Source organism: Anser cygnoides, chromosome 5, assembly GCF_040182565.1.
Source record: "Anser cygnoides isolate HZ-2024a breed goose chromosome 5, Taihu_goose_T2T_genome, whole genome shotgun sequence".
Classification (NCBI taxonomy): domain Eukaryota; kingdom Metazoa; phylum Chordata; class Aves; order Anseriformes; family Anatidae; genus Anser; species Anser cygnoides.
The window spans coordinates 11,394,571-11,419,983 of NC_089877.1; the positions used below are offsets into that span (position 1 = coordinate 11,394,571).

Here is a 25,413-nt window from a genome sequence, read left to right on the forward strand (position 1 = left end):
TATCATGCTGTGGTGCAGGTGCTTTTTCACTTCTTTTCTTTCACCTGATAAACTTTTAAAGCAATGGGTACAAATACTCAGTGGATCAGACCTTGCCATCTGAGCTGTTTCTGAATTTCAGAGCTTCTATAGCAATAAAAGAATAAATAAATAATGGAGCCCTCAGAATCACTTGGCCAATAACTATTAGCAACCACTTGCAGATTCCCACTCGTTTTTATTTTGGCTCCAACTACATCCTGTGATGTCACTGAAAATTAGTTTCTAAGTCTTGTTATCTTATAACCTTACACTGACTGATTAAATTTCTACAGAAACATATTGATTATTTTTTAACATAATACTAAGTACTGCTTCTAAAGGATCTTGAATGAACGTTAGTATTAAGTAGAAGTATCAGCTCACTCTGTTTGCTGAGGATTCCAAGATGAGCGATAGGTGGGTTTGGCCAGTCAGCTATTCTTCAGATATGACAAATTCAACCTCCACTTGATATCCACAGCAAAAGATGAATGCTTACTGTCTGTGTTCATCCTAACCCATGTGACATAAACACAGCAAAACATATTTGGCATGAAAGTAAAAACTTAAGCACCTAGTTACATACATAGTCTCACTGGAATCAATTGCTTACTTTCAGCTAGACACATACCTTGCCCAGTCAGGTCTAAAATTACCACATTAAGAACTTTCTCACTTGCCTCTCTCCTAAGGCTAAGGGAATACTGTGTTGCGCATGCAGGACTGATTTGATTACCTCAGTCTTTTATTGGGAAATAACATATGTCATGGCAATGTCAGACGACTATTGTTTCCTTTGTTCTGTTCAGAGGGAGGAAATAATAGGTGTCAGGAAAGCAGTGCAACCATGTGTCTCAGTAATAAAAGTGGCATATTAATGAGCATCCATAAACCATTATAATTAATGCAGGGGAATGGATATTGCCTATTTAAGCTCTGCACGCATTCCTGTAGCTCCGCACCCAACTGCCATTTTATTCCATCCCAGGGCTTTCCACTCACAGCAGCTCCTTCGCAAAGCCATCAGGCACTGAAATCATATGCTCGAGGGAATGGTTTCGATACATTTTAATAGTACAAGTGACAGTTGAGAACAGTCATCCAGTCTGTTCATCAGTAGCAGCAAATGCATCCCATAGTCTACGTGAGGCATACACATATTATACCCTTGAGGCTACAACATAATTAACAGGCTACAGAGAAAGATGGGTAAGATAGGCGTGCAGAAAGATATGGACTTGTACTGCTTTAAATTCTTTTAAAATACAACAAAGGTATATTTGCAAATTTTACATCATTTTAAAATTTCAAGCCGTGCTTGATATGCCTGTGCACCATGTAGACTTCAAATAAACAGTCAGTTTTGAGGTTTAGCTTCAAAAATCCAGCCTGACAATTCCTGTCTTTAAGCACACAATTGAAAAAAGATAGAAAACCGCAAGCACCATCAAGGTGACACACTAAGATGCTTGAGTATTTATCAGCGGAATAATAACATAGGTCACGCAGCTCTTCCCCTTCAGGAATACCTAAAGAAAAACTCCTAGTTTCTATGACATACAAATTGTTCATTTTCACTCTTGGATGACTGACTTTTAAATCATGTTGAAAAGCAGGACCCCTTCAATTCCCACCTCTTCTTGGTTTACTTTCACTTCTAATTCCCTCTGCACTTAATGTGTTCTAAGCTATTTTAATTCACATTCTTCTTGTAGTTCGTGTACTGAATTCACCCAATAATTCATTTTGATGATACAATCTTCAAAGCACCACTTTTATTTTTATTTTTTAGTAGGTTCTGGAATAGATTCTTTTTCACTGCAACATTTCTTTCAGGTACCATTCGCAGTATACTGTTTAAGCTTGTCATTAGTCTTGTGCTTAGCATATGCTCATTTAGCATAGCCACATTTATTATTTTTATCGTTGAACACTTTAGATAAGAACTCTATACACACACAGGGGTGCCTCAACTTTTCAGCATGTTGCAGAGGCTAAAATACCAGCACCACTGTGAAACGGTTGCAAACTAAGGAATTGTTTCAGATAGAAATATGCAAATTATCCCATCAGACAGCCTACATAGCTTCCAGATTTGCCATTTCCAGTGCTAAACAAATAAATGCAACCTCCAAAACCAGTAGGCCAACCAACGTAACTCATGCAAACAAAGAAAGCAAAATCTACACACAGGACCATGCAAGTTCTCCAGACTCTAAGATACCATTTTCAGAAACATGATTAAATAAGCCATTTGTTGCCAAGTTTTTCCTGCACTGAATATCTACCAGAAGCTGCACTGCAGAAAAAAAAAAAATCCTTTTATTTCTTAAAATAAGTTAAAGGTAGTTTGGGTGCTGGATTTTTCGTTTGGTTGTTGTTGTTGTTTTGTGCTGGGGTTTTTTTTGTTTTGTTTTTTGTTTTTTTCGGGGCGGGGGGGGGGGGTTCTTTGTTTTGAGACTCCCTCTTGTCCCTATCCCACACTTGGACACAGAGAATGCACTCAATAAACATTGAGTACTTCCTTTCAGGACTTCATCCCTTTCACCTATTGATGGCCTATACCGTGCACTGAATGGGTAAGAAGGTCAGAAAAAAAAAATGTGATTTTGTCAGTAAAGACCGTATTACTGCAGTGGACATGAGTGACTTAAGATTGAATAAGTGACCTAAATATTAAATATCTCCCAAATTTTAACATGATTGACCTTGCAGTCTCAATATTTCTTTGGGGTATTTTTAAAATACTTTGGGTATTTTTAAAATACTTTCAATAGTTCTGCTGGAAAAAACACAGCCCAGTAGTTTAGGAACAGAGTTTGAAACCTGGATCAGGTACTGCCTACATTTGTCACATTTGACAAATCACAGTGTTTTTACCTTGGTTTACTGTAGTGTGGGAAATTCAGCAAAATAGGAGGCTGAAAGAAGTTTTCTGTCTGTAGTCTGTTCCTCTGCTATGGTAAGGAACAGATCCCTTTGAAAATCTCGGTAACACTTTTGTGCAACTAAAAATGTATAAATAAATGAATTATACTATCTTTATCTAAAAGCAATTGCTCTACGAATAATCTTGGTGAGAACATAACAGTAAATCAATCTGGTTGTTCCAGAGGGCCTGCTAGCCCAGCATCCTCTCTCTATGTTCTCATAATGAATGCCAAGGGAAAGAACATGGCAAAGATATATGGTGACACTTCTCAAGGAGTCCCCATGACATTCCTCAAACCTAAGACTGGGCACCCACCAATTGGGATTCTCATCTGTTATGAGATGTGATGCAGCTTTTTCAATCCTCCTAGCCTCCTAACCATCCTGCGGTCAAGGGTTCTGCAATTTGATTATATGTTCTGTGAAAAAGTACTTCCTTCCTCATTGGTGCGGTCGTGAAGGTATCCCAGTGATGCCAAAACAAACCTGCAATGGTCTTACTTTACATTCGGGCAAGATATTTATTTTCTTTTTTTAATATTGCTTGGTTGTTTCCTACAGAGAATCCAAAGAATTTCATGTTTGTGGCATCCTTTTGCCTTTTCATGCCCATTCCACATAAATTAGTCCAGAAATCATTGCACGCTAACTGATTTCACTAGAGACACAGAGCTCTGCACTGCTACAGAGTCAAGTCCACGCTGCACTAAGTTTTGTGCTTAGATATTTCAGGATGCTCTTACTGAACTGATTTTTTCCACCCGCTATTAAAAAAAAAAAAAAAAAAAAGTACTTTCTTCCAAATAAGTGCACAGCAGACTCTGAAGGTAGGCCAGTAGGGTTGCAGATCTAAATAGACTGGGTTTAACTCATCACAAGGATTACAAATTTGAACCAGCGAGCACTGCAGACCCAAATGACTGGCCATGGTTTCTATTGCTCTACTGTCAGAAAAGCAGTAGAGCAGATCAAATTATTTCTTTCAAGGAAGGGTGTGTTTGAGGATTTAGTGGCTGATAATTTTTGTTCAAATTTTAGATTTTAAAAAGAAAAAAGTATTTGTCTGGGTAACATGAACGACAACATTCTAGCAACATTTGAAAGCTTCCTCTCGACGTCAGGAGACTCTGAATTGCATTCCTCATGGTGTTCTGCAACAGAGACCTGGGAGGCGATAACACCTGCTGCAAACTGAAGAAGTTACTGATTGAGATGATCTCAAAAAGGGTAGAAAATCAATGCCAAAAAAAAATGGATGGTGCAGACATTAAATATAGAGCAAGGACTTGACATTTTTGTTTTGATGTACTGCTTTAAAAAAGAAAGCAATGAATATTGAAATTGTCCTAGAAGCTAAATGAAATGTATCATCTGAACCCCATTAAGTAAGGAACCTCTGTATCAGTCCTGTTTGTTAACAGAGGCCCACAACCTGTTAAATAAAATAGCAATACTTGGAATTTAACTGAATAATCTATGTAAACTAAAAGCAGTAAAGAGAGAAAACTTTATGATTTTTTTTTCCAGAACTGCTTCCCAGCCTAACATGTTATTGTATTAATGAAGTTCAATACGATTCCTCTTCTTTAGAAACAGTGTTTTCATTTTGAATGTAAAATAAAAATAATGAAGAGAAGCTATGAACATTAAAAACTGTCTTCTTATTACTTAATGCAATTGTTGCATTTGAAAGTCACTCTGGGAATAATTCAGATGGAAAAAGACAAAACAAGCACGTGAAAAAGACACAACTGGAGGATCTTGCAAAGCCGAAGTAGTTTACTGCCCAGGAAATCACAGGGAACATTTCCATTAACTTTTGTAATCACCTTCTGACTCTTTTGTACACACTGTATAGGATGCTTATCCTACAGTGAACTGTTGAGTCTAAAAGAACCAATGTTAACCAAAGCAATAGGAGACAACAGGCAACCAGGTCAACAAAAGAATCTCCATTTCAGAATGTAAACCTAGGAACACTCACAAACGCTCAGGAGTAGGCCTACTGAGCCCTTTAGACTCACACAAGCAAACAAACCTGTAAGATCAAGTTTTAAAATATTTCACATGTGATAACTACAGGATTTACTTCCTTTTATACAGATACAATACACAGATACAATAGTTGGTCTGGACTGGACCACTTACTCAGCAAACATAAATCAGTACGACACTCATTTTACATTAGTTGTAAATCTAGAGCAGGGAGATAATCTGTGACAGCAAAGAGATCAAGATCCAGATTCTAACAAGATGCATTAATCATGCTTTTTAAATTATCTATTTCCATAACTGATGTGCATTCTAAATCATCTTGAACAATCTCCCACACAGAACAGGATCTCGTCAGCAGGAAATATTCTGCCCTTGGAGAGGCTGTAAAATTCAACTGCATAATGGTATATGCATAATGGAATATGCATAGCTTAACTCTTAATACGGACATAATTACACCCAAATTTCAAAATCTCACATGACTAAATCTAGATGATGATCTTTTAAGGACAAGAAAAAATTATCCTAAACAATTTCAACACGATTTAAATCATTACAGTCCAAAAGCAAAGCAACACCAATAGAACTGAAGTAGCTTTAAAAGTGTCTAGTAATTTACAAAGGGTGTTTATATAACTTCAAAACGAATACACAAATGAGATGTGTTATGGATATGCTAGTTATCAATATATCATATTGATATATTGATATATCATATTGATAACTAACTAATCATGAACAAAATCACAAAGATTCTTACATTAAAATTTCAAATTTTCAGTTTTATTAGTACAGTGGATTTAGTCCAGCTCTGCTAGTTTTAGAATGAAAACTCTATAGGAATACTGATCTCACTGTTGTATATCTGTATATTGTTTTAAAATTATTAAATCAGTTATGTCCAGAATGTTTCACCCAAATGTATGACTATCCCGTGTCTTACACTTCACATGGTATCTTGCACATGTCAAGTGACACCAAAACACATTCGAGTGTACATATTTGCTTTTGCAGTGATTTATATACCATGTATTAGGTATAAACAACTACACAAAGTTCAAGGTGGTGAAGAAAGAATGAGGATCAAAACCTCAAAATGAGTCAAACCTCCCATATTCTTTAATGACACTTGTGCATATTATAACAAAACAGCATTTAAAGCCTTGAGAAGGCATATCAACCATTCCAAGCCTTACAACTACGAACACCAGAGGCTAAGGGGAAAGACCTGTTCATCCTTTTCCACTTCTGTGCTGACCTACATATTATTCATAACACATTCCAATGCACCATCAAAGGCTTTAAACTCCACCTCCAACAGACATATACACACACAGAATCTAAACCTAAGTGGCAGTTAGTCACCTTGGTGTGATCAGATATGCTTTTATACTAAAACATCAGCACATCAGACAGTCTCACATTGCTGGCATTTGCTGATGTCAATGTAAGAAAGACACAAAGAAAAGCAGAGAACCCAGAACAGGAATAACCCATAAAGCCAGGGTGTTTTTGTTGTTGTCTTTGTTTTCTTCTTTCTCATACTATTCTTGACTATTTTTCATAACAGATGATGAAAAGTTGTCTTTAGCCACCTGTTTGCTACACCATCAACACACTACCTACACATTGGAAGGCATACATTTCTTTCACTTGCACTTATTTCAGGTTATTAAGCATATTTCAGGCTAAGAATTACATTACCAGAAAAGTACCTGCTTGGAAACAAAGGAGAAAACTGCAATGAAAGATAGCTCTCGGACTGCCATTTGTAAAAAAAAAAAAAAAAATTAATACACCCATCCAATTACCATTTGAGATTAAGATAGTGTGAAATAGGCCGACTCAGTGATTTACACTGGACAGAAATAATTTTCAAGCCTCTGATGTACTCTCGTCGTCAGTAAAAATTTTGAATGTATTATGGATAAAGACTCCATACAATTATTCCCATTACCTTAAAACAAAACAAAACAACAACAACAAATCTATTCAAAATCTGGTCACTTTTCCATACCAGCATCACTGCAAGTTGTTCATGAAGGAACTGATTAGTTCATCGGTGACAACCACACTCCAAAATACACCTTCCAAGGTACATATACAGGAAGAACTGCAGTACAATTAACACTAATTTGGACTTCCAAATTAAACTAGAAGAACTGAGACATGTGCATTTTAAAATAATGGCTTTCTTCTTTAAGACTCCACTATACACTGAGTTGTAATCCCCTGAGTGTTTCCTGAGAAATGCTGCAGGGGAATAGAACAGGAAGAAAAAATCCTATTCCATACTCTGGCAGAAATAAACCATTCCACAACCTGAATACTAATTAGAACAAACATTGTTTTGACTTTTATATCACAACACCTGATGTCTCTCTTCCCAGGCATCAGTCATATCGCACACGCTTTAAGGTTTATGACTAACTAAATCCACCCCATTTAATCATTCTAATAAATCTACATCTCAGTAAAAACCACTAAATGAGATATTAATAGCACACCAAATATAGTCTGTTACACAGACAAAACAGGTAAAACACCAAAGTAAAATGAAAAATACCCACGCTTGTTTGAGCTCTAGACTCCTGGTTGTTCTGCATTAGTGAGGCACATGAAAAAAGGTTTAGCAAATTCAGCTTGTCTATATTTCAGGAGAATGTCTAGTGTTTTACCATCTAAGTATACTAAAAAAAAAAAAGGCCACTGCTATTTTCTGTTTCTAGATAAGTACCTCTACGGGCAGAATTTACTCTTAAACAAACATTTGAAACAAACTATCAAGAGCAAGGACAAGACTCATACAGTCCTTCTGGGTGTCTTTGTGTAAAACAAGAAGACAACTGATTGCAACAAGACATTGATGGTAACTTGTACTTTGCACTACATCACTTCTACACCATGTGGTGCAAGGCTACCAAACAAAACTGAAACTAGAACTTAAGAAAACAAAAAACAGAGAAAGATGTTCTCCTTACATACATTTACCAAGCTTCAGGACTCAAGCCCTGCCAAGATTTCACCCAGAAACACTGCAATAATACACAGACCAAGAGCCTCTATAGTCTAAGTTATAAATCTCTGCATTCAACATCCCTGGCTCTTCACCTACAGTCACAACATTGAGTTTTACTCGTTTTACATATGACAGAGTTTTACTTTCACACTTAAAAACTGTCTACAGGTGACACATTACTCAACGAGAAACCTTGTTGTCCTAGTCTCTTCTTTCATCTAGACATTACCACTAATTTCCTACACGGCCCATCCTGACAGGCAACGCTGTTGTATCGGGTAGCCATTTACCCCCCTCCCCCCACCACACACCCTAATTCATTTACTCAACTTTTTTTTTTTTTTGATTCACCTTTCCCTTCTGCCCTGATAAGTTAATTGCCTTTATACTGCACTATTGAATCTTATCCTGAAGTTCAGTGACTTTTTCTAAATTGGCCTTAACTTCACCCTCATCCGTGAATTCATTCACAGAATTCAAGTAAATGGGCATGGTGTGAGTTACCTACCTATGACTTCTATTTCCTTCATCAGTATTAGTTCGATATTTTTTTCAAAGAATTCTTCATACAAAAAAAGCAGCTTAATAGATCTGTAAATTCAGAATATCTATTCAACTCGTTTTACCTCTATCCTCTGCCTTTTGTGCTCTAATTTCTTCCAGCAAATGCTTCCTTACTTTACTTTTTATTTTCTGTAGAAATATTGAGACATAATCTATTTGATGCTGAGTTCCGTGCTCCGTCAAATTTGCTAACGGTGATGGCACAGCATTGAAATTGCCATTTCATCTCAACTCAGCCTCTTTTTTTCCCCGATCTATCCCCAAAATTTCAGTATCTGTCTGAGATGCTAAAGCCCACTTCTTACAGTGAAATTGGGAACACATGCACACCCATAGGAAAAGTCTCATTTTCCTCTACTGTTTTACACGATCTTGCTGCCTACGTTTTGGTACCTACGTATTTATAAAAGTTTGCTTATGTTCATTTTCACTTCTCTTTCCATTTCAATGTCACTTAAACTATAGTTGTATCTATTTTAAAGCAGAAGAGCATTTGGTATTAGACTATGCCCTTTTCTACCGCTTTCCTCGTGACAGTTTCCACATCTAGTTTGACATAATCCACTTCTTAATTACACAGACTAGTCTACAACTTTTACAGAAAAGCACAGAATTTCTTCCTCCTTTATTTTTCTGCTCAAGAAAGGAGACAGCCTGATTCTACAGATTTTTTAAAGTTACTTGCTTTCCTCTTCTTTTTTTTTGCTTTTATTTCTAAATCAACAGCAATCATAATATTCACGTTCAGATTATTTCTGTCATTTTTATTTCTCCATACTTTCCACAAAAATTGCAGATGTCACAAATTTGCCTGCCAGAATAATTTCATTGTATTTACCAGAATTTCACCATGCAATTTCATTTAAATGTGCATACATTTCCTAAAACACAAATACCAGTATTTTGTTTTCTTATGAAGACATTATCAAAGTACTAGTCAGTGAAGTTAAAGAACAGAATTATTCTGATTTTATAACGTCATGAAAACAATGATATTAAATATATTGTACAATTGGGCAGAAAAGCAAACCCTATTCTTGATCATAACATTACTATTCTATTTACAGTGTTGCTGGACAATATTAATAAGATTTCTTACAGAAATATTACTTCAGTAGCAGTTGAAACAACCATTTTGTGCACGTAAATGTCTGTAATGTAAACCCTTACAGGTGGTTAAAGGAGAACATAGATGTTTATCAACTTCAGATAGTATTATACTAAACTTATCACCTTGGCTCATATCATTTAAAAAAAAATATATATATATATATATGTTGCTTGAAGATGAAGCCCCACAATTACTAAAAGACAACATAAACTGTTTATAGCTGTTCTGCTATGTCCAGACCTCCAGACCTCTTTCCTTGTGCCAAGTCTAGCACTTGTGTGAGGAAACTGATGCGATGGGTAACTGGTAATTTTTCTGTTGTCACTTCTTTTTTTAGCCATGTTTTACTTACAATATATTGCCCTTAAACCCAACAGAAGAGAGGCAGTACTGGTGTCCCTGGGGTTACCATGGGTAGAATGGAAATGTTCCTCAGATTAGCTGCCCAAACTGTAAAAACCTCAAGTGACCACAGAACCACAGGCTGAGACGCTCAGACCACTTCTTTATGTGGAGTTTTACCATTTACTAAAACACAACAGCATTCTAATATTATCTGCTTTACAGTACTAACTATTCCAATGTAATGACAGACTATTCTTACCCCTAGTGAATATAATAATTAGACTGCAAGACACTTCCTATAATCTCCAGTTTTCCCCTCAATTTATACTTGCTAGTCAGAATGTAAGAACTCACTGTGTCCTCTATTTCCATGTATAACCGTCTCAGAAAGGCAACTATAAGAACATTTGTTTGTGCAAAATCAAAAAAAAAAAAAAAAGTAAGTATTTTTAACCACAACTCAGAGTTCAACAAAATTTTGAGGATAAAAACTTCATTGCATTTTTCCAGTGTAATTTCATTACTTCAACATTACTGGATTAATGACCACGAAGCAGGAGTTTTACTTTGAATTTCTGGCACATTAAGCCCAACATCAGGTGTGCAAATGAAGAAAACCACTGTGAAAACATGTTTTGTATGAACTAATTCAAACATCCCTGTCTCACAGAAGAATGATTAAGGGTTCGTCTTGTTATATTATCCTCAGGAAAAAAAAAAATATCACAGTTGAACACAGCCAGGCTGTTTACTCAGACTTTTCTGAAAACATTTGTGTATGGTGTAATTTGCATTCATTGTAATAGAGTAAAATGTACTAGAATGAATTTCTGCCCCGTATCACCCGAGGAGGTGACAGAACCGCAATATGGATGGAAGGTTTAACTTGGCCATCATATTCATAACCTTTTTGTGATCCTTGTTAAATCACTGAAAATCATTTTACAATTTTAAATAGAGCAATGCTATCGTGCAGATGGACAGTACCCAAAGACAGTCAGATCAAAAAGCAATCTTCAAAAAAAAAATCTTTCAAAAAAAAGCTTCAACAGCTGACAGGCTAACCTTCCTGAAGGTCTTTAGCTTGAAACAAGAATGATATGAATCTTTGTACTCCTTTAGGGGATTCCTTGGCCAATTTACAACATTCTAAAAATTAATATCCAGTGTCTTGTGCCTACAGACTAAGTACAGAATTTTCTCAGTTTCAGTAACTGTCATCTCAAAAATTTAAAAGTTAGTTTTCCTGTAATTGCAATTCTATTTAGAGAGTCAGAAATTATGCAGCACCAGACATGGCAAATTAATAAATAAATAGCTTTTCATGAGACAAGGTAATTCATAAATACAGAAGTAGAACTCATGAAGCACCTTCATGACACAGCCCTCTCTAAGCCAACTGGTCAATATATTCACTTGCTCTGTCTTTATAGAACATCATTGTTTGTCATTCTCCACAGAAAAAAGCCCCCCAAAGTTCCTAAATCAATGGCCTATCACCTCACAGAAAGCATAGCTGATGCTAGGTATTTCTTGTTTACATCACAGAGAAAACTTCAAAATAAACATTTAAAGGTAAGGTTCAAAAAAAACCAAAAAGTATTCTATTGTGAGTAGTCAAAACACAGCAATATTATGTTAAAATGAGTTGATTACCCTAATTTAAAACACACCTGATTAAATTTTCAAAGCTAAAGGTGATAGCACATACTATCTACAATTACCAAAGCAATGAACGTTAATTTTAAGCTGAAAGATAGTAGCTCAAATGACAGTATTCAATGGCAGTAAATGGAAAGTCCTTTTCTCCTAGCATTCCAGAAATACTTCCTTATTGCTCAGAAGTTATGCACAAATCAATTCCCATCATCTCCATGCATACTTCAGTTGCCAGATGATAAATCAGACAGTGGATTGTTGACAGAATCCAGCCATCACAAGTTACTGGAATGTAGGGGACTGTCAGAAAATATTAATAGTCTGCCATTTTCACGTTGTTTCTAGAGTAACAGACTTACCTCGGCAGATGGTCCCATTCCCCACATATCCAGGTTTGCAGGTACAGCTGTGTCCCCTGACAGTGTTAGTACAGATTGCATTCTCATCACAGTTATGCTGTCCGCTGCCGCACTCATCATGCTCTACAAGTGGAAAAAAAATATACGAGACAGTGAGCTCTTCAGTTTGATGATGTGGCATTTGAAAACCAAGTGGAATAACAAGGTTGGCACAATGGCTGAATGCTAGAAGTCTGGTCTGGGAGTCATCTATGGCTCTGCTTCAATTACAAGACTCAACATGTGCATGATGATTATTTATGTTCAAAAATAGTAAAAAAAGAATCAGCGAGGAGGCAAAGCACAAATAAGACCAAAAAAAAAAAAAAGAAGATTATCATAGAAGAGTATCTACTGTGAAGACTAACCCATACATCGCTGTCCGTCACTAAACAGCAATAAGCAAATACAAGGGAAATGAACAAAGGAAATGGGACTCTATCAACACACTCTTTATAGAAGGCACAATTCAGTTGTCACAGCCACTAGCTCTAATGCAAGCTGAGCTGAATCTTTCTCTAATAATGCATAACAACATTTAATATCTTTAGAGCACCATTCCTACCACTGGATCTCAACGAGACTTCCAGACATACGGGCCATATTTTGCTTTCATCCAGCAACTCTAACTGCTGCCACTGAGCCTAATTTGCTGCAGCTCTTGCACTTTACTCTCCCGCTTTATTTTGTTGTAGTAAGGCATCAGTTAGAGTTGGTGAGCTACCTGACCCTGAAGTTTCTTGCTTCTTCCTCCAATTACTGGGAGCTTCCCTTACGCAGTTGGATTGCAAAAAGAAAACCTGAATGTTTTACACCTTTGCACTGCTGGATTTACAGCTTTGTTCAGCAGAATAAAGAGAATGCAGTCAAATTTCTTCAGGTCATGCACAGGGTTTCGACAATAGACCTAATCATAAATGTCAATCTGGAATCCTTCTTGGTAATCTTCATTTATGCAAGTGCAATCATCTGGCTAGCATCCGTATACTCTGAGGTAAATGGTATTTCTGTCTGGAACCAAAGATAAGCTTACATATACTAGTAAATACGGGGTGCTCAAAGGATCACGGGCTAAATTTAGCCTTTTATAGACCAGAAAGAAGCAGTGCCTCTAAAACATGAGGAAAATACTCATTTTTACATACTCTGAAGTGAACCCCTTTGGAAGAGCCCCTTCATTAACAGCAAGACCAAAGGCTTCTCCAGCCTTACGTTAATCTTTGCATTGCCCTAACTTTTCTGTATCACAGGATGACAGTCAATTTCAAGGTAAATCAAGACACATAAAGATTTGAATGGTAGATTCCAAGGAACGCTCCAAACCAAATAACCAAACCAATACTGAAGAAACACCTTTGATAACTGTTTGCAGAACATATATCTGACATGCTTGCTTTTTTTTTTTTCCCCAAACGTATTTGACAGGTAAATGATATGGATTGCCATCACTTTCCCTTAAAGAGCATCAAAGCAATATGTCACTCACTCCCTGTTTGCTTTTAGCAAGAAACTCTCATACGCACACAGTCATACATGCCTGGCTTTTGCTGATAAATTTAGGCTTACATTTATACTTGTTAGTTTGTGTTGATCCCTGGCTCTGTTCAGTAATTCACTTGAGCTTCTTTCTAATTTTCAGATGCCTCCGATATTCTGAGTTTCAGGCTTCTTCAGGGCTGTTTGTTCTCTCCTTCATCTTTTAAGAAACCCTACCCTAACCTGATTCATGCCACTCCTGGTCTCATGGTGCTCAGACTGCTGCGTCAGACACAAGTATCAAGCTATCCTCCAAGGAAGTGCTTAGCAGGCAGTTGAAATTGAATGTTACTTTCTTTTAAAAGGCAGGCTTTCTCCATGGTCTCTTCCTCCTCTTACTACTTTTACTAGTCATTGCCTTTAGATTTTGTGTTGGTATTCAAACTACAATGAGAGGGCCTTCGTGATAAGCTCATATATACAGAATATTTCTACTCAATTGCCAAAACTACTTGATTACCTTCTCAGCACTTCAAATGTACACAAACGATTTCTCAGAGGTAACATTTGTGCTTTGCCAAAATACAAAAGAGATTATACTCTGTTGTGTTGTTCCAGGACTTTGACAAAGTAAACAATTCTATTTACCACTCCTGCACATGTACAGATGCTAGCAACGTTGAAAGATTTAGCACTGACAAAGTTGCGTTCATACAGCTATGCCTAAAACAGAGGTCAGTTTTTCTAGGCAGATATAAGTTTGAAGAGATAGCAACAGAGCTAACCATGGGAATATGCTCTTCATCAGAGATCCTGATATTCTTAGCACAAAAAGGACTAACAGACCTTCATCTGCATGAGGAATCCCAAGATTGTTTGGCTGCTATGATGGGAACTTTAAATGAAATTTTCCCTGGTGTAGGGATGTCTATAGATGACGTTACTCCAGTCCTAATAAGAATGAGAAAGCATTGATTTTCTGTCAACCTACAAAAATCTTTTATTCCAAATGGAAAAATCCCTAAGATTCTGTCAGTAGCGAGTTATTTTTGGTTTTCTTCTCCCTCACGAGATATCACCCTTTGGAACACCTGCTATTCACATAGGAAAGTGAGGGTGGAAGGTGGACTCGTGTTCTGTGTAATCTTAAAGGAGATTATGACTGATTTGCAAAGAATATCACTTTCCAAAATCTCCCATTCAAGTGCTGATCAGAGAGAATGTGCTTTTCCTTTAACATTACAGTTAAAGCTACCTAAATAGATACCGAAGTATGGAAGGAAAAAACGCTGAAAAACAAACGGAAGTGAGTGACAAACAGTGCCATTTCAACAAAGGAGAGCTGAGACAAAAACTTCAAGTCATATCTTATTTTGACAATTTCACTTTCAGCTGAAAATAAGCAGCACAAGAAATGGGATTCTAATTTTTGGAGGTCTTTAAAAGACGTTTAGATTTAGAGCTTAGTGATAAGATTTAGTGGAGGACTTGTTAGTGTTAGGTCAGAGGTTGGACTCGGTGATCTTGGAGGTCTATCCCAACCTAGATGATTCTTGTGATTCTGTATGTATATACGTATATATATAAACATGCTGCCATGGAATGACAGCTCAGGAATGAAACTGTCATCATAAATTTGACTGAATTCATCTATCTCCATGTGACTTTTGTTACTATTATGTAACACAACAGGAGATTGTGATCAAAGACAAGAAGAACTGGCAGGCTTACTGAGAAGGTCACTGCAGTAGGATGAAGTTCCCAGGACCAATGCTCATTCCCCTGGATTATTAATATCCATTTCAAGTAATAGGTAGCATTTCAGAAGAATAGTTGAATTACAACACTATTCTTTGCTTACAGACACTTTAGTTTATTTACAAAATCTCTGCAAACTGTCTTCAGTATTAGTACTTCTGTTACTTAAATATTCTGGTTATTGCCACCTATATTCTGTGCTTTGTCTGGGATAAAGCCAGAGGATTATTTATTTTTTATGCCTCTATTTCCCTGTATTAAATGAGACTATTACAAGATTCTATACATTTTTTTAGTATTTGTCCTTCTTTTGAAATCCTCAAATGTTAAAGACCTTAGATTAAATATATAATATATATATATATATATATATATATCAATCTCCTATAGTAAAAACAAACAAAAATCAAATACCAACTGCTGGTTTTCCTTCTGCTTAATTCTTCTTTCCTAGAAGCAGAAGGGGGTTATGAAAAGACAAATTATCTCTGAAGCTTCAGATCACATTCTTGACTCCTAGCCACCAGGCTACAACCACAGCTAGCAAACTACATGTCTAAGCCTAGTATTTTATTTCTAGACCAAAACTTTGTCACATTTCCAAAAGGTTCCACGGACTTTTCCAAAATCCTTAAGAGCCCGTGTTTTCAAAGTTTATATTTGAACTAGGCCAGTTTGTGAAGCAACGAATAACAAGTTCATTCTTCTTCCAAGCTTTATGAAGGAGGCCATTTGCCACCATAAGCACTTGAAAGATCACTGGTAAGAAATCAGTCATCTTTTTTTACAATAATATCTCTGCTGCCTCTGTTGTACGACTGTAGAATTATGGCATGTATTAAGTGTGGGTGCATTCTATGCATACATTAAGCAAGGTGTCAGTTTTGAGGAAGACTTTTAAAACAAAATCTCTATAGAAAACTTGTATTTGAAAAAGCTGTCATTGGACAGTTAAAAAAAACATGCTAACTACTTGCCTCAAAAAAATGAAATTGCATCAGCTCGAACACAAGTCCACTCTGACAGCACTATGGATCTGGGGACACTGATGTTTATACATCGGTATTGTTGCATGATGGTGCATGCACAGCTGTTAAAGATAAGCATTGTAGTTATCTCTGCTTTGTTCACAGGCAACCTAATAAAATAAGTTTATCTTAATGAACTGAATACCCAGGAGCTGTCTGACAGAATTTGTTTCAATCTTACATGGTCTTACAAAGATAACAATCACATAAAAAGCAAAGTTAATTCACCAGAAAATAGTTTCAAGTAGACAGTTAGTTGCATATCTTATTATGAAGCAGCAATGCATCCTACAAATTGCAGAAAACCTCCTTATTCTAAATACCAGGCTGGTGTGTATGCACGTTGACATTAGGGCACACACAGTACCTCCTTTTTCCTGAAATGCCAGAGGAGAAACTAGTTTGAGTGCAACGGGAAAACACAGACCACTTCCTGTGAAAGTCTCAGTAATGTAACTGAATGGGAAACTGCTGAAAAAAGCCCAGTTACCAGAGTGCCACAGAGAGCTGTGACCACTCTGCATCCCGCTGTACTGGTGTTGTATGTTCAAAGCAGACTGACTCTGCCCAAGCAAACAGGACACCAACACCCCCAACACCAGCAGCCAGCATTTACTGTGCACTTAAGTAGAAGGCAACAGCATGTAGCAGGAGACCACAAACACAAATAAACTCCGTATCTGTAAATAAAGCATTCACTATAAAAGGTCAAACCTCTACTAATAGCTATCTTAGCTACACCTTAACCAACACCAGAATAATCGATCATGATGCATCTCAGCTGTGACGCCACTAGCTTAAATTTTAAATAAACCTTCAACTTTCTTCAAAACACAGGTAACTATTAAGGCTAGTGAAGTTGAAGCATCTGCAGGCTGTAGCAGCTTGTGCTTTGGTGTACCTCAGACAAGCATGCATTCCAGCTGCTGCACATTAATATGTAACCCTGTTGACAGCTGATCACTTCAGTGTGAAGTATGAATAGGAATAGTCCAACAAGGACAAAAAAAGTCAGCAATTCTGTATTCCTGTCAGATGTTCCATATCCCCGTTTTTCTAGCCCAATCTTACTGAGGAATCAAAAAACTACTTTTGTTTAGTGTTAGTTTAAAAAAATATGTATACACACCTCTGTTCTGGGCTAAAATGAGCTGCAAGAATGCAGCAGGAAACACACTAGGGAGAGAGGAGTACCATGCAAAGATTTTTGCTGCCTGAGGTACTGTGTCCTGCACGAAGCCATCCAAACCATACTGCAAAATTGTTTGCAAGTAAAAAACCACTACATAAAAATAATTCAGAACACATACAAATAAAAAAAAAAAAAGGATTTGCCGTACATTTATAAATACAGATGCACAAATGCATGAATTTATAACTAAACAGTTAGAGGTAAACACTATTTTTCTCCATTTGTGTGTACATGAAATGCAGTGCTTGTGAAAGGTTCTAGGCAGCTCTGACAATTAGCATCAGAAGAACGGTCGGTAATGAAAAATGGCATATTGCTGTACTCTTGTAGTGTTTGTTTGTGGGTTTTTTTTAGGTAATATAAATATCTACATTTTTACTGAAGAAATATTTTAAATATTTTTTTTATATTAATTCTACAAGAGAAAGATAGCCTCTACTTATGTACTGGGCATACATTTTTAAAAATGCATTCTTCAGAGGTACAACATAGTTTCTAGGATGTTTCTGCTTTCCCTTGCTGAAAGAAACAACACCAATAGGCTTACTGGATTTGTATGGGCTCTGAAGGTAGAATCTACCTGGATTGTGCTTTTTTTTTTCTTCCTGTATATACTTGGGAAAAAAAAATCAAATATTTGGGTTGTTATTCAATTTGTATAGAAAACAGAAATAGAAAAATTTCTAATAGAAAATTAGAACCACAGTTTGAAAATTTATACACATCGTAAAGCTAAGAGCCTTTTAGACACGAGTTCTAAGTAACTGTAACATGGGGATAGCTTTCCCTTGCACAGTTCAAAAGTCCATAATGGTTCTCCAACTTATAGTTTCTAAAAGGTATAACTGATACAGGATTTAATTTCAGAAAAAGTGTGTTTACTTGACTTTTTTTTTTTTAATAAGGATGTCCTTCTAAAAAGGACGGACACTTGAATGCAATTACTAAAGACATATCCCATTGAGCGGTCCTTCACCATAGCCACTCTCACTTCGCATTACAAGAAAAGGTCCCAGTTTAAACCATCTGAGATAGATAGGAACATTTAATATTGTGATGATTTCCTTCCATTAGTTCCCCAAACCTTCATTCTTTAACAAAAAAACATTAATCGTTGGAAAACATTGTGCATAGATGCTGACTATTTCTATTTATTCTTATTTTTGCAACATTGAAAAGAAATCTAAGTTGATCTCTAAATTGAGAGATGAAAATCTGCTTCTGGGGTATGTAAGCGCAAATGCAACAAACTTTGCTGTATGCCAGAGGTATACAACAGAGACACAACTCAGTTCAAGAATAGCAATGTCATCAGATGCTACCACTGTTTATTAATACAGAGATCACTTGTATAGAATATGTCCTAAAGTAAAAATAATTAGCTGCCAAGCAACACGTAAGCAATGGCCTTTGAAAACTTGGAAAGGAGAAAGCCATCTCTCCGAATACTTTTAAAAGAGCAAGCAACACTTTGTTGCATGGCATTAGGATTCAAATGTCTATTTAATTATTAAGGCTTTAAAAATGAGAGATGAAAAATTTTGAATTTGAGAAGAACTAGGGACTTAGAGGAATAAGGACTTCAGCTCATAAGAAGTTCCGATGAAATAAAAGGATAGCTTTGAAATAGACCGAATAAAAGGAAACTTGACTGCGAACACACAGGAAGACCCTCCCCTAGAAAACCAGGGCAATTAGAAACATGATTCATATGTCAAACAGCGTATGTGCAATAAATTACATTGCAGGTAAGATGGTGAAAGACTATTGTGCTACCTGTGAATCCTGACAACTCTAAAAAAAAAATCTGTATTTTTGCCTACCCATGAGAATTATAGAAGCAAAGTAAGGCTGATCTATGTCCATTCTGAACATCAGTCATACAAGCTCACCGTGTTCACTGCCACAAAGAAACAGACAAGCGACACAGGACTCAGAACAACAACAAAATCTTCTTTACTGCAAATTTATCCTTACGAACAGTAAAACATACAAAAGTACTTGCAGAAATATCAGATTTGCAGTTCTTTTAGTAAGAAACTAAAATGCCGTTGTAATTTAAGACACGATGAACAGCTTCTGGTGTTTAACACCAAATTATTTAGACTGCCTTTTAAAAGAGTAGACATATGCTACTCTTGGGTAATTAGGAAGAAATAGTGAGATTTAATTTGAATATAAAATTCTGAATGTGCATGCATTTGCCTGTCTGAATAATGCCTCTTGAATGTTTACTTTTGAGTAATAAACTAAATTACTTCCTTTGGTTTCCTGGCACCTCGTTAGATTTTGGTCACAATTGCCTATCTACAATTAAGTTTATAAAAGAAACTACTAATGTAAGCCATGCTGATGCTTTTTATTCCGTTTTGTTCTAATTTAATCTAATAAAGCAGCCTACCTAGTACTGTTTAGAAACCAGTGTAACAAAATAATAAGATCCTTGTTCTCTAACTGGTATTCAGAGAGAATCACTGAGATTGGTCTGACAATTTCCTCTTCATCAACTTCAATTATTAGTTGGTTTAGTTCAGATTTTTAACTCCACAATGAAATCTTCTTCATAACCATGTATTCAAAGATTATAAACAAAACCAACGTAATCTGATTCATACACTTAATGTTTATCATAACTAACATGATAACGATATATCTAGGGGAACATGGACTAAAACTACTGTCTCATCCTAAAGAAGTTAGTGTGCAAACGTGGGAAATAACAACACCTGTACATCAGTTTGTATGATTTCAACATCCAGTGGGTGATGTCTTTACAGCACATGCCTCCTGCACTGAGATATTCAGACTGCCTTATTTTCCCCTCAGCAAGAAGCAGAAAGCAGAAATAAACATGACGGTTTATGTTCTGTTCCAGTATATAGAGACTTCACTGTTCATTGCCATATGTTGGCTTTTCTGATGAACCTTATTCCTTAGAAACCCACCATTTCCACTTTTATCTTATATACATAGACAGAAGTAAGAAGAACCCAGTATGACAAAAAGATGTACTATAAAAGAAGAGGACAATTTTTTCCAGAAAGAGTTGTAGTATATAGAACGTCTCATAAAGCAATCCTTTTCATAAGGAGCTTTCCCACCCTTTTACACGACCTTGATTTAATATACAGAAACCTAATATATGAAGTGCACCAAGATGTGTATATTTAATACTAAAGCTTGCCACCAAACTTTGAGTCCAATCACAGAGACAGGCATTGAATTCAATCCAGATCAGATCTAGCGAAGAAACTAATTACAAGATTTTGGAGAGGACTGCATATTACAGATTTAGAGATGCAAATAATAAATAAATAAATAAATAAATAAACTACGTTACAGCAGAAACCCCACTCTATAGGGAAAAAAAAAAAAGCTCTTTAGTTATCTTTAGGCTTCGAAGATGTTGCAACTTCATACTACCATAGGAACAAACTCTTGCAACTGCTCTCGCTGAACAAAGTGCTGTATATCCATAGGACTCAGAGTCTTCAGCTTCACAGCACTGAGGATGAACTCCACAGAGATCAGAACATCTTTCAGAACTTAAACCACATAGTAGTTTCAATCTTAAGTAGTAGTTTCAATCTTAAAGATTCTGAGTAATTCCTAACTTTAATGGTAATAGAGTGCATAGGAGCTCCCTTTCCAGTACTACTGCATAGATTGAATCCTTCACGTAAACTTTTGCACAGGGTGAAGGAACATACAGAGCATTGGTAACGAAACATGGTGCAATATATACTATGTTTTCTTGAAGATTAAGCAATATTAATGAAATGATCAAGCCAAAGTCACAATGGAAATAGAAGCGGTTATTTTGATAACAAAGCTATCAAAAACGTAATACTCTACACGTGACAGAGATGTGGAGTTGTAGAGAAAATAACTATACCCTCAACTATGAGATCCAAAACATCTTAAAGGTCTTTCTCTGTATTAGATTTATGATCAGTTTATCCACTGTATGCCTAGAGTTCTGGAGTTACCAGGTCTGCATGCCAGTCACAAACTCTCTTTTTTTGTAGCTGACACCTTCTATGATCTCCAGCCAGATCCCAAATGGTGAACGTGATTTTCACAATTGACATCTGTGGACTTGGGAGCTATACCCATAAAGACAAACATCTCAGGACCAGACCCACAAACTGTGTATATTGGTTTGTATTTTTGTAAACCATTAAATAAATGGTTTTGTAAACCATTATTCCAAATTTCTCAGAGTAGCTATTGCTTTTCGTGACACGATTATGAGAGAATTTCATACAGAGAGCAAATAAAGCCTTGGAACTCATTATGATGTACCATGCAGAAAGAAAGCCGACTATACAGTTCCAGCTAGACTGGAGCCGTGAATCACTAATGTTGACAGAGGAAGTGGAAAGAACAATTCTGTGAAGTTCTCAGCTTCTCTAAATCATAGGACATTCACTTAGAAAAATAAAGAACACATAACACCAGAACCTGAAACTGTCGAGAAGTTGCCACTGCCAAATTTACAGTTTGCAGAAGAGATGCCTGTTACCATTAGATCTTAAGATCCGGTTTTATTTTCCCTCTGTTTTACTATAAGCTGAGTACAGTGCAAATACCTGCTTTTTGTGTCAAAAAAAAGAAACCCTAAAGCAATATAGTACTGATTTATTTATATAGCAATATAACTTAATCTAAAAAGAAAGGATGCTTTTTATCCATAAAATTGTGAAAGATACATATTATATGAAGTTGATATCTTTCAGGTATTTTCAGTTCAACAATAGCTGCAAGCTTTGTTTTGCAGAACTCTTAATATCACTAATACAAAACATATCCGATTGACCTTTGAATGCAATTTTTAGTCAACATTTCATCACAGCTTAATGAACTTATACTGGCAAAATGAGTTCAAAAGAGTTTTTATTTCAGCACTCTGAAAATGTGCTTTAACTTCAACATTTAAAAAATTTACAAAATGCAATACAATGCCCATTTCAAACTTGCACAAAAGTGTATTAGAGCGATTGGAATATATTAATGTGGAACTGTTCATAAATGTAACTGCAAGTATGACAGAAGTGTCAATCTGTTCATACAAGAACAGACCATCACAGTTAAGGTTTTGTAGCAGAGTTCAAGTATACTGAGGACAGGACGCCTATTATTTCTTTACACCTATTAGAGTTGCAATAAAAAGGCTTGCAGTGTTGGAGCATGTATTACAGGGGATATGAAAGTTACAGAGACTCAGACCACTTTTCTCAACTTTCCATTTAAAAAGTTAGAGTCAAACTGTTAGGTGCCCCCATAGACTTAGCACCTTTGTATTTCATGTACAAGTTTCTAATCAAATAAATTCTGCAAAAGTGACGGAGACCAGTATATTTTCAAATTTTGACAAATTAGGGATGGAATGTTGTTTCTTACTGAAGTAAATAGAACATGGATCTAGTTGCAGCACACCCAACTAACTCAGGGAGTGCTGAGATTATTAAAAATGCATGTGTAAAAACTGACTTCTGAAACAGTATTCGGGCATCGAAGTTACTAAACACTTTTCTGAGAAGCTAACTTGCATCAATGTGTTTAACCAGGACAAATGGGTTCTCAGTACTTGAAAGGAAAAAAAAATAGTAGTAATCCTATTTATGTCACTCTTCGGTATTAGTCTTCAGTTTACTCCTTTGGCCTCACAAAAATACCACAGAATTAGCAAATGGAAGGAAGTGATCAAATAATTTTACCCCTTGAAGAGTGCAACTTCAGCATTACATTTATTCTCAACAAAGAGAATCAATTCGGATTTGTAAGCAGAAACAGCAACTAGTGAATCATCATTTCCTAAGGCACTTATGTTTTTCCCTGGAGATATTCTACAATAATAGTGATCATGCTAGACCATACTTGTCTTATTAGATCTGACAAGATCACAACCTGAGTTTCTTTGGCTGCAACTATGCCTTCTTCTAACAGCAAAACACTACGCAGTGTGAAGATGCCACTGCTGAGACAAAAGATAGATCAAACACAATGCACATGCTGTCCATTGCTCAGGCTTTCACAACTAACTACAGGATAATGACAGTACAACTTTATTTTGCATTTTCAACACTTCAGTAAAAAAAAAAATAATAATAATAATTTAATAAAAATTGCTTAGACATGCAAACATCTCCATTAGACTAAATAAAAAAAAAAAAAGATTGATTGAGGTTTATTCAAAGAGGAAATTCTTCTCTAAGATACTTCTACTCCAAATGTATGAAAAAGTCACCAGCAGTCACGGCAAAGTGACAGCAAATGGTATGTATTATTATACAAGTAAATCAGGAATTTAAGTACAGGATTATGCAGAGAACTGATGATATAAGAAAGGCGTCTCCTCCACGAAAATTTAGCACAGAATTTTAGGGAGGATAGAGGCAGTAACCTCACATCATCAAACACCATGGTAAGCACTGCAGAAATACACCAGAGATTCAAAGCAAGGGTCTTGAGGATACAAAGTCACATATGAAGTTTTTTCTGGCTCCCTTTTCAGCATTAACCAGCGGCTGACTCACTAAGAATTACCCAAGGCCTCTCTGCTGCAGGTGGTAGGATACTGCACACAGCCTTCGGCAAACCATGAGGTAATTAGGAAGAGAAGCAAAACATAATGCAAGGAACATCTTCAAAAATCAGTTTATAGAAGGCACAATGAAATTCCATGCTCAGCTTGAGTACCTAACAGTAAAAAAAACAGTCCATACAAATATGCATCCGAGAAGACCTAGTGAGATTAAATGACCACAAACAATGAAGGAAGCATAAAACTTCATGATTGGGGTTAGAAAGTGTGAGACAAAGTCGAACAAAAGAGAGAAGATGAGAATCAAGCAATGGTGAACCTGGAAACTGTCTTTTCCTTTCAACAAAAAGCAACATCAACATCTGCATAGCTAGAGATTTTAAATAAGCATCGAGGACACCCAAATAAATAAATAATAAATAAGAATAAAGGCATACCCTTTTTGTTTATTTGCTTTTTTGGTTTTGTTTGTTTTAGTATTATCCATATTTTCCATGTTTTTATAGTTTTTATACTGTAGAATAATATCACAAGGAAAATCTAATTTTTTTTTTCCTCAGTGTTTTGTTTTGTTTTTCAGGAAAGCAAACATCTATCTCTTCCACGATGTTGCTAGGTCTACAGAGCAAGTTGGCTGAAGAAGCATGTATTTTCTGACAATCCTGTACTTTTCTGTTCATTGCTGTTTTTAAAAAGCAACAAAAAAGAGTATTTTAATTTGAGTCAAAACCTGTGTCAGAAAGAAATTTTCCCTCTAATATCATGGTGAAATACCAACACAGGAACTTCTTTTGCTCCATGCTATGGAAAAATTTGAAGTTCAGCATGTATCAAAGGCCTACACTTATACCTTAAATTCCTTTTTCTGTCTGAATGATGCCACTTTACTCTTCAGGACTGCCTGAAAGCACATGCCCTGAGAATCAAGTATTTCAAATCCTCTCTATTTTACGTTATTTCCCCAATACTGTACCATCTATCCTTTGACCCTCTGTGCCCCACATTTTCTTTAACAAACCCTTCCCTCTAGTGGGCTCTTCACTGGTTTTACGCAGAAGTCCTGAGGCCAGTCCTCAGTTGCGCAATGCCTACTGGCTCTGATGCAAGCTGTCCAACCTGAGCCTTTTTCCAACACCTAGCTCAACTCCTTGCTTACACATTCCCAACAGGAGAGGAGAACAAGCAATCCTCCACACAGACTTCTTACTTCCAGTCCCCAAAATAAAATGTAAACAACCATGAAAAAGCCTTGGCATTAATGCTGAAGACTGGGAGGGAGGGAGGGCTTAGAATTATTATTTGATAACCTCTTCAACCCCAAACAGTATCCACGTTCTAATAATGTCAATGAAAACACATTCCTATAAAT

At 36.3% G+C, this 25,413-nt stretch overlaps 1 protein-coding gene across 10 annotated transcripts in view; it reads right to left on the minus strand.

Moving 5' to 3' along the window:
- NELL1 (neural EGFL like 1) overlaps positions 1–25,413 on the minus strand; it is a 298,939-nt gene that overhangs the window by 108,284 nt on the left and 165,242 nt on the right. For all 10 annotated transcript variants that reach the window (XR_010831634.1, XR_010831632.1, XR_010831633.1 and 7 more), the window contains exon 14: positions 12,005–12,127. Coding sequence is in view for 7 of the 10 variants with exons in the window: in XM_013177634.3 (XP_013033088.3) it covers positions 12,005–12,127 (123 nt within the window). In the remaining 3 variants the exon portion in view is untranslated. The remainder of the gene's footprint in view (positions 1–12,004; positions 12,128–25,413) is intronic.